We start from the raw sequence: 15,314 nt of genomic DNA on the forward strand, positions 1-15,314 counted from the left end.
AAGTTTCAAATCAAGTTAAACAACTCAAAATTAATATTATATATTGAAATTCCATTATTAAACAAGCTCTAATAGAAGCAATTGAGCATCAATAAGCTTCTTATTACAATTCGAAGCAGTGTGGATCCCATGCCCTTCATTATCCCTTACTGATCAATAATCGACTGCCTCATTTAATCATCCCACAACTGCCTCGTACCCTTTGAAGAAGGCTCTGGCACCAATAAGCTTCTTATTACAATTCGAAGATGAGAACTTCATGCCTTGCTCACAAGTTACCTTCCAACAAACAGGCACGGGTGACATGCCAGTGTCACTGAAGAGAAAATGCTCAGGCCAAATTCCAATGTTAACAACACCAATTATCACATCAGAGGCCAAATTTGGAGCCAAGTCCTTTGCCATTTTGTAGGCTAAGAAACTGAGGAGTATGTGTAGTGTGTAGTTTTAACATGTTGTCCAGAGTTGCATAGAGTAACCCATCAATGTTTTTTAATGATTCAACTTCTTTGGTTGAGAGCTTTGCAGCAAAGCCAGAGATGGTGCTCTTGTAGACATATAGGAGCTGAGGGAATTGTGTTTCTTGTTCTTCATCTTCTGTTGTTGAGAATTCGACAATAGAGTCCATCACTGCTTCGTACCATCTCTTAGTATTAGCGAGGGATCAATCCAAGGCCATGACCTTGGCGTTGTCCATGTGAACGACGCATGTCTGTCTTTCTACTAAAGTGTACGGGCTTACAGCCATTAGTGCGAACAACCATATTAACGTCCAAGACATCATCTTAGCTGCTAAGAAGAAGAAAAAAAAGGTATAATTAGTGCTCAAAAATTTCCAATGATTAGTTATAATTACTTACCGTGGGTCAAATCTCTAATAAGTATCCTATATGTGAGTGTGTTGAGAGAAAGAAAAGAGAGAGAGAGAGAGAGAGAGAGAGAGAGAGAGAGAGAGGCGGAATGCACCATCATCCACAACATGCGATTGGGTCCCTTGTGCATCTTTGGTATGCATGATCGCACTGTTTTGTCTGGTCAATAATAACTACTTTTTTCTTAACTTATAAACCACTCAATAAATCAAAATAAACCACATAAAAAGAAATAAAATTTGGATTGATGGGGGTATACAATTGGAAAGATTAAGAATGTCAATGGACCACTTTCTATTCCAATATCAACATATCTAACACGATAATTTGTCAATTAAAACTGCTCTCATTTCTTTAAGTTCTGGCTCTAATATTGTAATAAAGTAAAGTCTCCAATGAAACAATAATTTATATATATATATATACAAAAATAATAGGAAAGAAAGAATCCTAAGAAATTGAACATGCAAAATACTAGGTATGGAGGAAGTCTCATGCTCAAAATCATAACTTATAAATATATATATATATATATATATACTTGAAATCATGTCCAATATACACAAGTGATTTTGACACTCTTATCTAGAAATGGAGAAAGTGGACTTCAAGTATATCAATCTATATCATTCTTTTTTTTGCTAAGTAATATCGATCTATATGATATGAATGTAATTTCCATAATAACTTTAGATTGAAGTCATACAGGTTGTGGAGTGAGGGGTTCTTCCTAATCTTTTGGGTTCATTAGACTCCATTTTTATTTTCTCTGACTCTAGAGTCTAGTCTCTTTCTAACACACTTTCTTTCCCACTTGAAGGCCATTGTAATAATGAGTTTCCTCTCTGTCACTCTGATCTTTTTCTCTCTTTTAGTATCCCCATCTCATTCTACTATAGGATTTTGCTTTACCACTTACCGGTTGCCACTGCTGCTATGGTTATAATCCCAATAAAGCTAATAAACATTCTTGATTCCTCCTCTCAAGGGATGTGGGCATCCAATGACTGATTGCCATCTATACATTCATTCTATTTTTATGAAATAGAATGGATGAGACAGTTGCCATGTATAATATGCCATGTCACTAACCCATTGAATCCTAACTCCTTCATCTAACATTATAGAAAAATTGAAATATCAAAGTTCACACAATCCCATAAAACACAAGGATTTACGACATTGTGCCTATATCAACGGAACAGAACAAGAATCCGAATTAGTGATGGCAGAATCAAACCACTAATACCATCAAACCCTATTATTAGAAGAAAAGGTATCATAACAAGACCATCAAGAAAGAGAAAGACCATTGTTAGCCTAACAAGCTCAAATAGATGGCTAGGACAAGTGAAATAACTCATCCTAGCATATTGTGCCATTCAAGTGAAAATTTTAATCCTAAACCACACTCTCATGCCAACTACTCATCCATAATGCATAAATTAATTAATTTTACTCAATAGATAACCTGACGACAATTAAAAATTCTGTACCTTTAGCTAACCTTAGCAAAACGCTTAGAGAAAGAAAATCCCTTTTTCCGGTTCTTATTAGAAGGCACCAAATATGCGTTGAAGGCTCCACGTAAAGATTAGAATCATGATCTTAGCCTGCCCAGAGTTCTTATCTATGAGAAGGAACGAAAAAGTTAATACACAATCATTTAAGTTGAAGTTGGCACAAATATGAAGATGAGATGACCATCATACTGCTTTCATTAAGCTATGATAAAACATATTTCCTCTTTTTGTTTTTACTTTTATTCCACTAGTAACTTGTGTATAGTTACTCAAACTATATCAGCTGATTTTGAATATGGCCCTGTTTAAGCGCATTAATATATTCATAAACTTTCAAACTAGAAAACAAATGAGTAAGGAAAATCTAAAGTTTTTCTGTCAAGTTTTTTCACCAGTTTAATGTTGATGAGATCTTCAATGTCACCTATGTGCTCTTTCCGCTGTGACACCAACAATGAAATTAAAAATCTTTAGTATCAAGTTTCGGTCCACAAGAAGAAAAAGTTTCAATGAAGTTTCTATTTCTAGAATGCAAAATATCATCTCTTACTGATTACAACTCACTAAGGATGTCGTTAATGACAACAAAATATGCCTCTAACAACATTTTGAGTTGTTTGATGTTGAAGAACTCACTTAGGCTTCCATGTTAGCTGATGATAAAATAGTACTGCTCAAAGCCCTTTCCGATTATTGAACGCATAGTGAGAGCGGTGCATAATTATTGATTGCTAATTGAATAGGCCTCCATTCTTTCCTTTTGTTCCGTCACGGACCTTAAAAGGCATTCCTATGAGTAGAATGTATGAGGCAAAAACAAGAGGTAGCTGTGAAGATGACAAGTGGTTGCCCAGTATTCCTTCTTAACTTGTTGAGTTAATACAAGGAGATGACCTTTAAATCTACGGACACGTTCCAAGTTGAGGGTGCTAATATTTTATTTTTATTTTTTGATGATGGGTGTTTGAGGGTGCTAATTGATGATGCTAGTTCATCCAAGACTGCATATATGTCCATATTGGATCTAAAACATTCATTTAGAGCTAGTCTAACAAATAGAAATCTCATTTCCAGCTTGTATACAAACACGTTGAAGAACATATTTTAGATCTCTTTGAGGAACCCAAGCAGTCCAAAACAGATCATCTTTCATTTATTAGTCCATCTTCATTCATAATTCTCTACACACGTCTTAAGCATCCCAACTTTGTGAGAAACAGCTAGACGACACACTCCCAAGCATCCTTCATCGACTAGTTTAGCTAATTTTTCCGAACTAACCCAATGAGTTTTCATCCCATAAACACTGTCACCCCCAAAAATATTTTGCAAGGTACTGTTTATAACATATTTAAGGAAGGGAAAAATAAAGAGCAAATAAATTGGAAGAGAGATCAATCTGATCAAATAGAGTGGGATAAACTGACGTGCTAAAATGTACATGGTTGAAATGGCAAGTGCATAGAACGATAGATCTTTTTCTTCAAGATATACAAGGAAAAAGATCTAGCGTTTTGTGCACTTGCCACGTCAATTGGCAATTTATATATAAAAAAAAACTAATTATTAATAAAAAATAGCCATTGACATTTAGTAGTTCGAATAACTGTTGAAATTTAGAGTCCTTGGAATAATCCTTGAAATTTAGAGCCGTTGGAATGTGTACATTAACGTGTAAAGAAGAATAAGAAGATTTAAATCTCACCATGGACAGCCGAGGATTCCATCAGGCAGTAGAGCCGGTTGGCATTGGTGGTGCATCTTGTGGCTGTGATTGATCACTGGTTGAAGTTTGATCACTCGTCAACCCGACTGCGAAGGTTCCCGATGATAGATGAATATTCCAATGTTTTTTGTTTGTTACTAGATATGTTTCAGAAATTTAGATGTGGTATCTCAAGCAAACAAAACTTTAGAAACTACACTACGCTAGGAAAATATGATCCAAAATGGAGAAATTATTATTCTTCAGGCAAAAAAAAGTTTTACGATAAAAGCACTAAAAAATGATCAAATTAGTAAAATACCCCTAACATCAAAACATTCATAGAGCCTACATTAAGCTTAGAAAAACTCTTTAGAACACATAAAACAACAAATTAAAATCAAATAAATTATTTTACAAATTCTCATAAAATTTGACAAAATTATGAAAATACCCTTCATAGGGTCGACAATTATTTCACATCAAAAATCCATAAATAACACAAATCGATACTCTCATTGAATTTCTTATGAAAAATTAATTTCAAAACATTTCAAAATGTCAAAAAATGACCTCGAAACACAAAAGTCTTCTTCGGGGGCAAAACAGTAATTTTTCAATCTTAAAAATTTTAAATTTTAAAATTAATAATTAAAATATTAATAAACATAAAGTAAAATTTTAATAAATTAAGTTTAAAATTTTAAACAAATAAAATCAATTAATTAAGCCCACGGGCCAAATTTTAAGTGGTATTCCACTTGTTCAAATGGAGCCCACCTGACATTTATTAAAAGACCCCTTCATCTGGAGTCCAAAGAATTAAAGTATAATTATGGGGTTTCTCCAAAAATTTTAAAAATATATTATTTCATTGTACGTAAGAAATAAAACCCTAATTCACTTATCTAAAAGAGACTTAGTCAAACTTATAAACTTAAAAAAAAAACTCTATAAATAGGAGCCTCCACAACCCAATCTCGCAGGTAAAAATAAATCCTAGGAAAGAGAGGTCAAAAACGCCCCCTAGCCTTCCCAAAATCCTAAATTCGGAATCCCAACTCTTTATCTAACATCCAAACCCTAGTTTTTGTTCAAAGAACACCTAGAAACCCTAAAAAAAAAAATAGAAAATACTCAGATCTAGGAAGAGGATACCTCATCTTGGATATCAGAAGCAGATCTAGTAATGAATAAAAAAAATAAGAAAACACACACGAGGACGCTCACCATCAGCTCTAAGGGAACTAATTATCGCAATCACTCAAGTAAGTTAGATTTTTTTTTTACGTCATTTTTAGCAATGTAATAATTTTTGAAAAAAATAGAGACCAGCATTTACCGGACGGGATTGGTGCCTAACACCTTCTGATCCCGTAACGTGATCCCCAGACCCTTTCTTTTCATAGATTAGTATATTTTCCCGATTTTGAGTCATCTTTTGGTTCTTAGACCGTAAACCTATGTGGCGACTCGTAAATCTCATACCCAAAAAAAATGGATCTGCAACCCACAGATCGAGGACACTTTCAGCTAGATTTTTCGATCCACAAACATTAACTTTTTTTAGTGGATCAAAATAAAAAGAAAACCGGAATTCACTGATAAAGTTTGTGAATGTGGATCCAATTAATCTACACCTCTCTCTCATATTTCTAATATTTTATTTTAATAATTTATTTTAGATAAATTTCTCTCAAAAATTATTTTTAATCGTTTCTGTAAACTTAAATTGGATCGGAAGTAAAAAAATTATTTGGATTATTGTTATTTCTATGGTTCGACCTTTGCTTGCCAATATTTTCTTTTGTTCTTTATTTTATCATCATATACAACTCGAACAGTTTCAATTCGAAGAAAAAATGTGAATCACGATTGTCCCTGTGGAACGAATCTTACTCATCAAAGTTTTATCTCATTATTTGCTCAATCTTACATTTTTGCAATCTACAAAACATCGATTACACATATTCCTGACTTGAAGATAGTGGCCACAGAAGAAAAACTACTATTCAAGATGATAATGTCAGAGTTCTCTTTTGTTGTTTCGGAGTATTGAGTCCCTAGTGAGATTCCTATGTTCTTAAGCTATAAAAGCAGCTATTAACGCTTTCATATATCACCTCACACCCTTTTTCCACTTCTTATTTTATTTTTTTGTTTTAGCATAGCCATGTGGCTGGAGAAATAACATCCCTCCTGTAGACACCTCAATTTGAACGGGCCACTACTTGAAAGGACCCAAAAATACAGATTTTTTAATAAAAATTGCCAATGGGCCTCAAAAGCCCAAATCAATCGAAATATGGCATTTTGATCAAATCAAGGCCCTTAAGACCCCCTAAGGGTCTAGGGGGTCCACCAAAAGGACTCGGCCTACCTTACGCTTTCCCAATATTCACCGTTCCGCTTCCAAAATAAAAAATGCCAAATTATCGATAAAGTTCACCAACGGGTCTAAAAAGCCCGATTTGCTAACACGTGACATTTTGATTAATTCAATAATTTCAAAAATCTCAAAAAAATTAATAAATTAAAAAATGTGAGACTTGGGATGTCTACCCTTCTTCTACTACCACCGCTCCGCTTCCGAATCCGCAAATACCCTAGGCTCACTTAAAGCCCGCAAACCCTCAACACTCACAAATTACATTTCTCACCTTATCCCCTAACCTAAATCCAATCCCACGCCACCAAAAACCTAAAACATACCCACCCTCAAAAATCCAATCCAAAACAAACCCTATCCAATCCAATAACCCAAAACCATTCCATAACCCAAGTCCAATACACTAAAAAACCCACAAGCCTTTATTCATATCCAATTCACATCCAACTCATAATCCTAACTCATAAACCACTACCCACATCAACCAATCACCATCTTGATAATCAAATATGACATATGTCATCACCCCAACTCACCTCCCTCATCCCCAACCTATCCCATCACCTTTTCTCTAAACATCATCTACCCACACCCCTACCTAACCTATACTTCCCCCAATCTACCCACATCAACCCATCACCTTTTCTCTAAAAAAATCTAATCTACTCATACCCCTAACCTATACTTCCCCTAATCTACCCTCATCATTCCCTACAAAACCCACATCTATAACCTAAACCTACACCCATCCTCTCAAGTCAAATACCAAACCTCTCCCATCAACCCATCTCAACCCTTCATTTTTCACCCATTTTAATACATGGCATCATTTCCCACACCCTCCCAAAATATCATCAACCACCCTCTTACACAACCCTTCTTTTAATTAAAATCTTATCCCCTCAACTCACTTTACCAATTAATTACTCTCTTACACAATCCCATCTTCTCAACCACCCTTATTTATTTTATTCCATCTAATACTCAACCCAAATGGGTTGAAAGATCCAACCCATTTGGATTGTAAAACAACCCATATACCCTTCTTACACAAATACCCTTCAATCATCTCTAATTTACCCCCATCTTTCTCTTAAACCCCACACCATTCTACCACTTCTCTTCATTTCACCCCATTATATCCCTAAACTAACTCCTCAACATCTATAAATACCCTCCTCCTCTTCCCAAAAAATGATCCCCCAACTTTCACTACAAAAAAATTCTTTCCCCAACTCTCACTACTAACAACTATCACCCATTCTCATTAAGAAAAATCTTACCAATTCTCTCTCACTAATGCTCCCCAAGTCTCACAAAAAAAATCACATACTACACATCTATCTCATCATCTCTTCTCTACTCCTTCAACCATACAAGAGTTGTATTTTCTTAAATCACTAAAGACTCAAGAAGACTCAAAGAAGAAGAAGAAAAGAAGATCGAAGATACAAGGTGGGTGCAACAAAATAACCTCCTTCTCTTCTACACCCTCTCCTCCTCTCTCTTCTATTATCCCCTCCTCTCTTCTTAAGGCAAAGGTTTATAAGGATCATCCACTTTAATGGGATGATCCTATAATCAAGCCAAAAATAAATCCCTACTTAGGGTACACATTATCAACACGTAGCACTTCATTTTTATTCTTGTATTTTCGATTAAAATGACCGAGTTGAATTGAGGTTACCACTATTTAATAGGAAGAAAAGGGTGCCTAACACCTTCCCTTTTCTCCAATCGAGCCGCTTACCCCGAATCTCAATGTTCGATTAGTTCCTATCCATCGAGAGTCACTAAACATCAAAAATGTCACTTTTTCAAAAAATGCACATCGGGTGACCATTCAAACCCACTTATAATATGAATGGTGGCGACTCCTAACCTTAGTAGATGTGGTCATTATAATGACGAAATCACGTATTTACACCTCCATTTCGCTATTTGTTTTCTATTTTTTTCCTTTCATTAAAACCCAGTACACATACCTGCTGTCCCACTTGCCATTTGTCTTTCCCTCTTACTTATGCCACCTCTTACATATCCTTGCACCTTTAGCTTACAAGCACAGTTGTTGTTCTCATTTTTTTAACTTGTTTTTTTAGATGTGCTTGCCATCTGCTGTCAATGTAGCAAGCCAAAGTAGCCATTGCCACTTCTCACTGCCCACAGTAGTACACACATATGCTCAGGCCACACTACCACCACTTTCTTTCACATGCAATAGTAGCCAGTTGTTGCCATTTCATGTCCACAATAGCAGTTGCCATTGTTTTTTTTTTTTTCCAATCATGCCATATGGCTATTCACAGCAACCCCATCTCATACCCTTACTTTGTTGCCAGCACACACATGGAGAACATGGAGGCATCTAAGCAATAGTAGCTTGAATGCCTTCTTAGGCCTTTCATCTTCAATTTATGCTTGCTGGTTTTTCTTCTAAAAGAAATTGCATGCAGTCACTAAGAAACCTATCGATAATCATCTTCTAAAAGTTGCACAATAATCAATGGAAGTGTTTTGCTAAGAAAGAAGTCATAACTTACTTCTAAAAACAAATTGGGGCACTCTGCTATGTGTCGAGCAAGGTTCATTACAGTTGGAGATGCAGGTGCCTCCCCTACTGTAATATTGTTGAAATAAAAAACAGCCAAACTATCGATGGAAGATGCATACTATCATTAAAAATATAATAGGATTAATACAAGTATGAAGAATAATTTAGTCCCTATAGTTGACACTAAGATAAAGTGTCAACTTAAAGATACACTGAGATAAAGTGTCAACTATTTTTTTTTCATCTAAAACTGTGACAACTTGTGTGTACACTAGTTTTCCAAACTCACAAATAAATATTCTAAGTTACCTCCATAACTTATATATTAGAACACGAGATATATGTTCTTGATTATGGCTGCCATAGCCATGAAGGCTTGTTCCACGTTAGTAGCATTTTTTGGACTTGTTTCCATGAATGGGAACCCAATTTTATCAGCAAATGCCTTAAAACAAAGAATTAAAAAGAAAACCATATTCAATATCCTCAAGCATACAAGGAGCTCTCATTATTTGTACAGATTGACAACAGAAATACAGACAAGATCCACCATTTAGTAGGTTTTAAGGCCAACATGTGTTGCTGCAGTGAACCCCATGAATATTTTTGCTAAGCAAAATTAACTTTGTTCCCCATAATTGAACATACAAACAAAAAAATCATAGATATTCAGTTACTTGAGTCATATTAGGTGCAAAAACCATCGCAATATTCCATGCATTCATCTTATTGTGGTGTTCGTGCTGAACGACATCTACCATCAGATTTATTGCCCAGTCAAGCAAACTGCGTTTCCATTGAAAGCAGTAGGCTCACAACTTGAGTGCACTCTTCTTTTGTGTTGCAGTGCATTTCTTGCTTCGGCGCAAGTGAATCGAGTACCCCAATAGGAAGTTCTCGAAATCATGCCTATTGAACATAAAAGAAACCCAGTAATCAATTTAGACAAAAATTTCAGCATAGAATAAAAACAAATTATTAAAATGTAAGCAAGAGGATCTATTTACAGATTCATAAAGACTATATGTTGACCCTAAAGTCTAAAATTCTAAGTTGACAACATAAGGATCTGACAAATTTATGAGAAGAAACATAGTCATGACTAAAAATGTCTTATTCAAGATGGTTATTTGTTAAATGTATGCTATCCAACCAGTTGGACAAACAAAACGAGGAAAACTATGGTTAGTAAAGGTTACAAATTCCCAAATGAATACCTTTATCAAACCTGCCAGACAATGCACATCAATTCCAAATGGTACAATTCCCCTGTTAAGCTAGTCCCGTACGTACTCCTCTTGGCCATTCTCGGCGTTAATTCGAAATATACCTTGCCTTCAAACACAAATAGGTAAGAACAATATCATAAAAAAACACACAAAATGATATTCACAACAATTTTTTTAGTGGATTAATACAACAATAAAAGAAGAAAGAAACATACTTGAAGGCCATCATAAGGAGAATTGTTAGCACACTGTTTCCCCTGCTAAGCTGGTCCCATACATACTCCTCTTGGCCATTCTCGACATTAATTCGAAATATACCTTGCCTTCAAACACAAATAGGTAAGAACAACATCATAAAAAACACACTAAATGGTATTCACAACAATTTTTTTAGTAGATTAGTAAAACAATAAAAGAAGAAAGAAACATACTTGAAGGCCTTGTTCAGAATACAAGCTCTTTTGCATCATAAGGAGAATTGTTGGCACACTGTTTCCCCTGTACACTGCACATGAGAAGAAAAGAATATGCATCAAGTAGGAAAACTGAGACAAGTGAAGCTGGAATAAGGATTATAACATAATTCATAATACCAAATAGATATATATATATATGGGAGGGGTTCGACGGACGTTTTGGAAAACATATAAGAAAACCACGTTTCTCCTACGTTGGATAAGGAGAAACGGACGGGGGAGATGAGGAGAAACGTCAGTTCAATTAAAGGAACGGAGTTTCTTTATTTTTGTAAAAGCTCCCTCAAATTTTCCCTCGTTTCTCTTTGTTTTTTTTTTTTTAAACAAAACTTCTCCTCTCTGTTTCATTGAAACTCGACAGAAATCCAAACAAACCCATCTCTCCCTCTCTACTCTCGACAGAAAATCCATCGTCCAGTTGTACCAAATGAGTATAGAATCGTTGCTGGATTGGATTGACTCACCTCCGTTTTGGCGATTACTAGTTTGGAAAGCTCGATTTGGCGGAAAATTTCAGATTTGGTCCTTGTTGGATTGGCAGGAGAGTAACGACACCTAGAGAGAAGTAGAGAATTAGAATTTGAATGTCGGATGGAGAGATTACCAAAGTAGAATCTCCTTTGGAGAGACCGATTTGGATTTGAAGAGAGGCGACGAGAGTTTCAATCTGATGGAAAAATTCTGAGTAAGAGAGGTGGTTACTGGTGGAGGAGTTGATCAGTGCAGTGGTTTTCGGTGAGGAGGATAAGCGTTGGAGATTGGAGACATGATCGGTGATGGAGAGTGGATAATTCGCCGGAGGGATGGTAATCGTCGGAGGGAGGGTAACGGCCGGTCGTAGGTTGTGGTAGATCTTCATTTCCAAACAGAAACCGCTCTTGGTATCCGCCATTAGAGAGAGAGTGAGAGAGAAGAGACTTGATCTTCGTGTGAGACAGTGAGAGTATTTTGAAAGTTATTTCCTTTAAAAAAAAAAACAAAAAATGAGGGAGTTTTTAAAAAATAACGAGTTCTTTTTATCCATTGAAATTGATGTCAGACGAAATCTTAGCCGTTGTTTTATCTAAATCCAACGAAAGAGAAACGTGGTTTTCTTATATGTTTTCCAAAACGTCCGTCGAACCCCTCCCTCTATATATATATATATATATATATATATATATATATATATATATATATCTATGGAACCAAATTATAGTTCTCATAACAAAGTTCAGGAAGAATCACCAAATCAAAAAGTTGACAAAGTTTCCTTTCTAGATTCATAATCATTAATCATGGCGAATGAATAAATCCACGCATCAGGCAAAACAAATCATCATTCGTTTCTACTCTCTTGTTCCATCTAATCGGACAAGCCAAATTAACTGTTATTCATTTCCCAATAGCTAACCAGACAAATCATACAGGTTCACAAACATCCTCCCCTCTTTGATCAAGTAGAGTTTCCAACCATCTCCATGGCCACTTATCACGGATCTATCCCCTCATCTCATTGGTTTTAATCTCACTTTTAAGAAAGAAAAGGTCGTTGTATTGTCTTAAAAGTATGAACTAATCAACTAGCAAAAAGATGATGCTCATAGGAAAGAAGATTAAGTTAAAAAGGGACATTCATACTTCATCTGTTATAGCTAGGCAATCCATAGCCTCTGACATCCCTTGTCAACTTTCTCAACAGTTACATTCACACAAATAACCATAGTTATACATGGAATGCAAAACCTTTGATTTCATAATATCCTTCAAGCCTTCACAAATAACATACCATTTGGAAGAGAACATGTAGCCAAAGGATGAACATTATGTGCTGCATCACCAATAAGAACCAAGCTTATCAAAAATTTCAACAGTGAAAAATTAGATCCCAGGGTATGACTGGACTCTCTAAGGGCATCAATAAGAGGTTTGAAAATGAAAAGGAGATGTGAGAGATTTTAAAAGAAGGTTTGATAAGAGATGCACATGAAGGAGAAGGAGAAGAAGAGTCAAAGAATAAAAAATAAGAGGTTACATGCTTTTGCATTTGTTGATTATAAGAAAGTGGCTATGAATGACCATTTGGTTTTTGGATAATTTACAAATACACCCCTTTTGGTGAATATTTTAGCTATTTTATGTTCTTTTTAAATTGATCATATATATCTTGATCATGGTCTTTTATGAGAGACTAATAGAAAGGAATTGTCTATCCTCAAAAATAACAGAAAAAAAGAGCATCTTGAGTTGAACATACCCTCTACATTTTGAATTACTTAGGTAGTTTCAAATTGATAGCATATCCCTTGACCATGGTCAACTACACTCTATTCAATCTCTTACAAAAAAAAAAAAAAAACCTTTATTCCCTTCCCACCTTAAAGAAATTTTATTTATTTATTTATTCAATCAACAAACGCCCCTCGTTTTATTTGATTTTACAATTTGATTAATTGTTTTATTTTCTATTTTGTTTTGTCTCTTAAATTAATGAGAAGAAAATAAATAATTTCAATGTAACCCTTTTTTTCTAAAATGGGTTTAGTTTCTCAATTTTTCTTATTTTATCTATTATATCATTGGGGAACATAAAAGAATTCCTACCAAATTAAGAAATGAAGATAAGGAAATTTTAGAGAAAATATCCCAATCTTTGGTGGAAAAAAAAAAAAAAAACAATTCCCCTCAAAAAAGTTTTTTATCGTAAAGATTGAGTAATTGAAGAAGTTTGTTTTTTCAATAAAAAAACAAGGATTTTCACATTCCAGATTAGGGTATTTTGATTCAAAAAAAATTTAGTCATTTTTGGAATTAAATATTAAGGGACTAAGTCATTATTTTAGAACTAGAGGAGACATCTAAAATATTCACGGAAATAGAAGGGGTATCTCTAATATTCACAAAAACAAATTGAGGTCGCTTTTTCTATGTTGGGGAGCCCCTTTCAAATTGACTTTGCCGTGCATCGTGGGTTGTGTAATGTGACCGACTTTTGTTAAGACTTTAGTTGGAAATTCGGGTCGCTCACTTATAGAACCATCAGATTGAGTGGAAGGGAGAGAATTATCTTGTTTTAATATAAATAAATTTTACGTTTCAAATTTCGATCTTGCCACTATATAAGAATGAAATGATTCGGTTCACCATATCGTCTAAGAAGCCTAAGCGGAAGGAACTATCTTAGCAAAGATAAAACATGCATTCAAATAAAAACAACAAATATTATAATATTAATTAAAATTTCTTTTAAATAAAATTTAAATCACAAAATTATTTTTTGAAATCATAGATAATTCTCTAAGTTAATTAAAATAAAAATTTAATATAATAGAATATTGATCTTTACAATTCATGTGCATCCAATTTATTTAATGATATCTATATAATAAAACACAACTATGTAATTCAGTACACCAACTACAATTACGAAGATAAGCGTAGGGTCTACTATCCCATCCAACTTTACTATTTTTCATCTTTTACCGTCCTCAATCAAAAGAGAATGCTCAGGCCCTATAATTCGTTTCTTAATAATTCTTCAATTTTATTATTATTTTTTTATCTTCTACCCCCTTAATTCAAAAGAGGGCAAACTCAAGTAAAATAATAAAAAAGAATCAACTCTTCACCAGCAATGATGACCCTTGCACTAAGAGATTCAAATATTTTTAACGAATTGAAGATGTCTTGGAGGATAAAAATCGTACCATATATACAAAATAAAAAGTATTTTTGTTTTTTCAATTTTACATGCAATGGATTTTGCAAGCAAATATGTTGTTTCTTCACAATTTTATTCGCTCAAATATGTACTCTATTATTTTCGTCAAATCCCTTGAAAATAATTCAATGAACAATAATTGTTAAATCCACAAATATATTCTTACCTGATTCATTGTGATCCACAAAGCTAGAGTGAATCATACTAGGATCAAAATTGTGTGAGCAAATCCAATTACTTAGGTCAATGTAAACTTGCAATTTTTGGGAGTTGTCTAATTATGTTTTTTAATGGTTGTCATCAAATTCCCAATCGTATATTCATATTTCCACACATTGTTAGAAAAAAAAAAAACGAATCTTTTACATGCAATGACTTTTTTTAATTGGCTCATGTCGACCTCCATTAGGTAGTTTTCAAAGCATAGAGTATTTTGAACACGGAGAAGACCTAGCAGCATAGTCAAATGTCCTTGACATTGACTTGTGATCGAAAATGACTACTTTAATCATTTTAAAATATAAAAAACTCTACTAAGTCGGATTAGCTAATTTTTTATACAAAATAATTAAGTACTTGTTACCTTATCTAAGATTTTATTTTTACTCGTCAAAGGAATCAACCATACAAAGGTGGGAAGGCCAGTGGATTTTAAAACCATTATTTGGAGACTCAGAACACAATTGGACTAAACCTGACTCAGTTGTCACTCTAATAGTCAAAAGTGCCAAGTCAAGACATCCATCAAGTAAAGAGCTATAGATTTTTTTACTTTAAGATATTTTTTGTCAAACAATATTTTCAAGCTATCTTCAGTTATGTATATTAGTTATAAATACTCACTTGTTAATGGTTTTCATGAGGTA

At 34.3% G+C, this 15,314-nt stretch overlaps 1 protein-coding gene across 1 annotated transcript; it reads right to left on the bottom strand.

Annotated features, from left to right (window-relative positions):
- Positions 1 to 11,229: 11,229 nt before the first annotated feature.
- Positions 11,230 to 11,640, bottom strand: LOC147394348 (4-coumarate--CoA ligase-like 7). Its single transcript, XM_086453277.1, has one exon. It carries the CDS (start codon positions 11,638 to 11,640, stop codon positions 11,230 to 11,232), a length of 411 nt encoding a protein of 136 aa, XP_086309403.1.
- Positions 11,641 to 15,314: the final 3,674 nt, after the last annotated feature.

The sequence above is a fragment of the Akebia trifoliata genome, chromosome 9 (genome assembly GCF_017979445.1).
Source record: "Akebia trifoliata isolate Shusen 1 chromosome 9, ASM1797944v1, whole genome shotgun sequence".
Classification (NCBI taxonomy): domain Eukaryota; kingdom Viridiplantae; phylum Streptophyta; class Magnoliopsida; order Ranunculales; family Lardizabalaceae; genus Akebia; species Akebia trifoliata.

Coding starts and splice junctions, on each gene's coding strand:
- LOC147394348 (XM_086453277.1), bottom strand. CDS start 11,640: ATGGCGGATACCAAGAGCGGTTTCTGTTTGGAAATGAAGATCTACCAC.